General features: G+C 45.3%; 1 protein-coding gene across 2 annotated transcripts in view; it reads right to left on the bottom strand.

Annotated features, from left to right (window-relative positions):
* LOC145355442 (src substrate cortactin-like) overlaps positions 1–6,000 on the bottom strand; it is a 48,471-nt gene that overhangs the window by 29,237 nt on the left and 13,234 nt on the right. For both annotated transcript variants that reach the window (XM_080207553.1, XM_080207554.1), the window contains exon 2: positions 4,197–4,282. In XM_080207553.1, the coding sequence (XP_080063679.1) occupies positions 4,197–4,280 (84 nt within the window). In that variant the 5' untranslated portion in view covers positions 4,281–4,282. The remainder of the gene's footprint in view (positions 1–4,196; positions 4,283–6,000) is intronic.

Raw genomic sequence — 6,000 nt, 5'->3', positions numbered from 1 at the left:
GAGGGGCAGTACTGAGGGAGCCCTGCACGGTTGGAGGGGCAGTACTGAGGGAGCCCTGCACGGTTGGAGGGGCAGTACTGAGGGAGCCCTGCACGGTTGGAGAGGCAGTACTGAGGGAGCCCTGCACGGTTGGAGGGGCAGTACTGAGGGAGCCCTGCACGGTTGGAGGGGCAGTACTGAGGGAGCCCTGCACGGTTGGAGGGGCAGTACTGAGGGAGCCCTGCACGGTTGGAGAGGCAGTACTGAGGGAGCCCTGCACGGTTGGAGGGGCAGTACTGAGGGAGCCCTGCACGGTTGGAGGGGCCGTACTGAGGGAGCCCTGCACAGTTGCGGGGGGCAGTACTGAGGGAGCCCTGCACGGTTGGAGGGGCCGTACTGAGGGAGCCCTGCACGGTTGGAGGGGCAGTACTGAGGGAGCCCTGCACAGTTGCGGGGGGCAGTACTGAGGGAGCCCTGCACGGTTGGAGGGGCCGTACTGAGGGAGCCCTGCACGGTTGGAGGGGCAGTACTGAGGGAGCCCTGCACGGTTGCGGGGGAGCAGTGCAGAGTGAGCGCTGGGAGGAGAATGGAGGGGAGTGCTATCAGTGTTGTATGAGGGCTCAACAGGAAGAGTGAGTACTGCTCGTACACACAATATAAATGTCTGAATTACAGGAATAAAGGCATTTCATTTGCAGGACAATCCTCTAAAGTACAGATGTTAGGTCACCTGAATAAAACTCCCTTTACAGAAACACTCCCAGTGTAGGTTAGATATTGAATAAAACTCCCTTTACACTGTCCCAGAGAAGAATATTTATTCCATAGCTCAGAAAAGCTTTTCCTGTCGACAATCTACTTCCAACAACAGATATGCTTTATACAAATCAGCAGAATACACATAGAGGAACTAAATGTCACACTCTCCAGGGCTGTGGGTTATTGCGCTCAGTCCTGCTACCCAAAAAAGCAGACAGAGTTTCAGTTGTTTGAGACCGTGCAGACAGAGGTGTCAGGAGGCTTAGAGATCAAAGGTTAGCAGAAAATACCCGGGCTTCTCAACCAGGAAGGGAAATAGAGAGGGGATCTTATTGAAATTTATAAGATTATTTTAGGAATGGTAAGTCTGAAATCCTACTTTGGTTACACAGGGGATAAGAATTTAAACTGACAAGTAAACTTAGGGGACCGATATCTACATTCAGAGAATGAATGAATGAATGAATCCCCCACCCCCACTCACCCCCATGGGAAGAATAAAGCTCTGAATCATACATCAACGAGCATCTCAAAGCGGGGTGGAAGGGGGGAAAGAGAGACAGCGAAAAGAGACAGAGGGGTGGAGTGAGGGGGGGAGGAGGAGTAGAGAGGTGGAGAGAGGGATGAGAGAAAGGGGTAGGGAGATAAAGGGGGATAGAGGGGATGTGGGGAGAGGGGAAGGTAGAAGGGAAGCGAGGAGGGAGCAAAGGAGTAGGGGGAACAGAAAGGAGGGGGGATAGAACAGCAAGGGGAAGAGAAAGAGGGGAAGGGGTGAGGTACAAGAGGAAGAGAGGAGAGGGTGGAGAGAGGTGGGGAAGAGGGCAGGGGAGGAGAAAGGAAGAAAATAACAGGGTTGGCAGCAGGGGGAGAGAGTAGGGGAGAAACAGGGCAGAGGAGGAGAACAGGGAGGGGATTGATATGAGCTAAAGTGATTGGCCTCAGTCCAGTCTGCTGCTGTCTGCTGGTGTCATGGTTTAGTCAAACAAGAGCAGGGACAGCACGGTCACGGAACAAGACAAACTGATGCAGAACAGTAACATTGATGCAAAGGAAGTGCGAGTTGACCACACTTCCTGTTTCTCAGCCTAATGATCCATATTTTAAGATCAGCCTTGTTGCCTGTGTTGTATGTCGGTGTTAAATTCTTTACATTTGTCATTGATCACAAAAATAGTCCACTCAAGGTTATTAATAAAGCTGCCAAGCAGGCTGCAGGTAAAAGCGTGCTACGATAATGTGCTGGCGATGTTAGGCTGCTAATAATCCAGTGAGTTCAAATCTCAGTGGGCTATTTGAGAATTTGGAATTAAAATCAGTAAAAGTGAGTGTCTGTTAATTATTATTACCCAAACTGATTCAACAATATCCTCAGAGAAGGAAACTTGTCATCCTTAGCTGACCTGAGCTTATACGTGACTCCTGTGACTTCAGCCAATTTGATTGACTCCACGTGATATCAAGAAACTGCTGAACACATTGGTTACAGCAAAGACTCTGAGCCCAGACAACAATCCCGGATGCAGTGCTGAAGACCTGTGCTCCAGAATTAGTTACACCCTTGGCCAAGCTACACCACTGTTATCATCCCAACATGTGGAAAACTGTTGAAGTATGTCTAATCCACAGAAAGCAAGACAAATCCCATCTGGCCAGTTTCCACCCAGTGTCCTCTCAATAATCAGCAAAATGATGGAGGGAGTCATTAACAATGATATCAAGCAGCACTTATTTATCAACAACTGTTCACTGATGCTTGGTTCAGGTCCTACCAGAAATACTTGGTTCCTGACCTCACTATAGCCTTGGTCCAAATATGGACAAAAGAGCTGAATGCCAGTGGTGAGGCGAGAGTGAGAGCCCTTGACATCAAGGCACTGTTTGATTTGTATGGCAGCAAGCAGCCCTGACAAAACTGGAGTCAGTGGGAATCAGGGGAAACCTCTCCACTGGCTGGAACCATAGATAGCACAAAGGAATGTGACTGTTGGAGGTCAGTCATCTCAGCTCCAGGATATCACTGCCGGAGTCCCTCACGATAGTGTCCTAGACCCAAACATCCACTGCTTCATCAGTGACCATCACTCCGTCATGTTGTCAGAAGTGGGGATGTTCACTGATGATTGCAAAATGTTTGGCACTGTTCACAATTCCTAAAACAGTTCATACCACACCAGCAAGACCTGGACAATATTCAGGTTTGGCTTGATAAGCGGTCAGTAACATTTGTGTCACACAGCTGCCAGGCAATGGCCAGCTCCAACAGCAGAGAAGCCAATAATTGCACCTGGACATTTAACAGCAATACCATCACAAAATCTCCAAGTATCAATATTCTGTGGGTTACCACTGATCAGAAATTTAATGCAACAGCCATATTAATATTGTAGTTACACAATATGTCAGAGGCTAATACTTCTGTGACAATTAAGTCACCTTCTGACCCCTAAAGCTTGTGAATTATCTATAGGGCACAAGTCAGGAGTGTGATAGAATACTCCACACCTTCCTGGATGAGTACAGCTCTAAAAACACCCTAAAACCTTGTCACCACACAGGACAAAGCACTCACTTGATTGGCAGCCCATCCACCACCTTAAACATTCACTCCCTCCATTACCAGTGCACAGTGGCAGCCATGTGTTCTTTCTACAAGATGCACTGCAGCAACTCACCAGCTCCTTCAACAGCACCTTCTAAACCTGTGACCACCACCACCTAGAAGAACAATAGCAGACACATGGGAACAACACCATCTGCAAGTTCCCCTCCAACCATCCTGAGTTGTAACTATATCATCCATCACTGTCACTGGGACAAAATCCTAGAACTCCCCTCTGCATTGTGGGTGTTCGTAAACTGCAGCAGTTCAATGGTTCACCATCACCTCCTCAAGGATGGGCAACAAATACTGGCCTTGCCAGCAATGCTCACATCCCACAAACAAATAAAAAAGCCCTATGCGAATGAAGTTGACTTCAAACTGCCCGCTGACGTGGTTTAACAAACTACTCAGTTATATCCAGAACAGGAGGCCTCTCTAACCTATCCACATATGCATGCTCAACCCATGAGTAAACACACAGGCATGACAAAAGTGATCATCGTAGCAGGAAAAAAGATTTGATCGTTAAATGACCATCCATGAATGCATTTAAAAAACCCTTTACCAATTACCTTTGCCTGTGAACAGACTGCTAACCACCGTGTTACCGAGCTGCCCAGAGAATGATATCGGCTGCTGACATACAGACAAAGATAGAACCATTGTATCTCAGTGTTATATGATTCACTGACTGAAACCAGTTTGGGTCTATCTCAGTCCAAATTCGCTAGACCTGGAGGATTCAGTGGCAGAACTTGAAACCCAGAAACACACAGGGTAAAGGATAAAGCCAGCCCAGGAATCTCTATTCAGAGAATATTCTAGACTTCATCAGACACAAAAAAGAATTACTCACAACAAAGTCAGGATCTGTTTCCCAATCATCTCCATCCTGCTCCACTTCCACTTTGACATTGTGGCCCACTGCAGATTTCCACATCTCTTGAGATTCAAAAAGAATATGTTTGAATAAACAAAACAGCAACAACCCATTGTCCTGGTACATTCTACCCAATCAAGGACTCCACCTCACCCATTTATGTGACTGCAGTAAGGGTCTGTATAAATGATTATGAATACCTTCTAGATGATACAGGACACAAATGTTCCACTTACAAGGACATATAGTCAAGTTCTACCCAATATTTGACTGTAGACAGTCTAATGGCTGGGTGTTGTCAATGAACACACAATAATCAAACACGGTTCCTTCATTACCTTTGTATTCAGATGGCTTATTATCATATACTTACATCAGAGTTCAAACTCCATAGCCTTCCTTTTATAGCAATATTAAAATTCATCTGCCATCAAATAGCCCATCTACATTTGAGTATAAAACTGAATGCCTCAGCTTAAGGAATCTTTACCCAAAATGTCATCACCTTAATCAGCTGGGGTATATTTTTTCCATCCAAAAGCCAGAGGAATGACACCATGAATCACGTATCTAAAAATACAATCCTTATCTCCTTAAAACAGCAATTCAATCTTACTAGATCCTACGCCACCAAGTAAACACTCCTCACCTCACAAATTGCCTTTTGACCAACTCGCAATTGCATAGTTACACAGCAAATTACACTTACCCTAATTATACACTGAGTCTGTACTGAGTGACCCTCACCCTGAATAAACAGTGACCCCTGTACGGTTACACAGTGAGTGACCCTCACTCTGAATAAACAGAGACCCCTGTACGGTTACACAGTGAGTGACCCTCACTCTGAATAAACAGAGACCCCTGTACGGTTACACAGTGAGTGACCCTCACTCTGAATAAACAGAGACCCCTGTACGGTTACACAGTGAGTGACCCTCACTCTGAATAAACAGTGACCCCTGTACGGTTACACAGTGAGTGACCCTCACTCTGAATAAACAGTGACCCCTGTACGGTTACACAGTGAGTGACCCTCACTCTGAATAAACAGAGACCCCTGTACGGTTAAACAGTGAGTGACCCTCACTCTGAATAAACAGTGACGCTGTATAGTTAGTGAGTGACTAAATAAATGATGACTCTGTACAGTTACACAGTGAGTGACTCTCACTTTGAATAAACACTGACTTTGTACAGTTACATAGCGAGTGACTGTTACATATTTAAAGGGTTGCATGATTGCTTTAAGAGTTGATGGTCACCATGATTTTATGGTGATATCATTAGGGTGCTGCACAGACTCCTACTTTTATTTTCAGTTTGTATTCTGTACAGCGCAGAGATCACAGCTTTCAATACATCTTGTTCTTCTGAGTATAAGTGTAAGTGTGCAAACCAAAGCTTTTGCTTTTGTTTAAAACCCACAACCCCATACATAGTTAGGACATTACAGAAGGAAAATTTGCAATGAGTTGGAATTTTGTTTAGTCAAAAGTATCAAGAAAACTCCTAAGTAGGAGAAAAAAAAATTGTGCGTCTCCTCACACTTTGAGTATTAGAAGTCCGGAAAAAATAAATCAACAACAGGATTCAAGATTGAAGTTGCAGTAAAGGAAGAGACAAGAAAGAAAAGACACTCTGTATGTGGTTTTAAAAGAGGGTTTTTTTTAAATTAGAGAGGGTGAGACTCCAGGTAGAATGCAACATATTTGAAAAGAGTGGATGCTCTACTGTATAGCTGGGGCCATTTGAAGAAAAGAAATGCATCAAGTCAAAG

The sequence above is a fragment of the Carcharhinus amblyrhynchos genome, chromosome 19 (genome assembly GCF_965287045.1).
Source record: "Carcharhinus amblyrhynchos chromosome 19, sCarAmb.v2.hapA, whole genome shotgun sequence".
NCBI lineage: Eukaryota > Metazoa > Chordata > Chondrichthyes > Carcharhiniformes > Carcharhinidae > Carcharhinus > Carcharhinus amblyrhynchos.
This window is presented reverse-complemented; position numbering and strand designations above follow the sequence as displayed.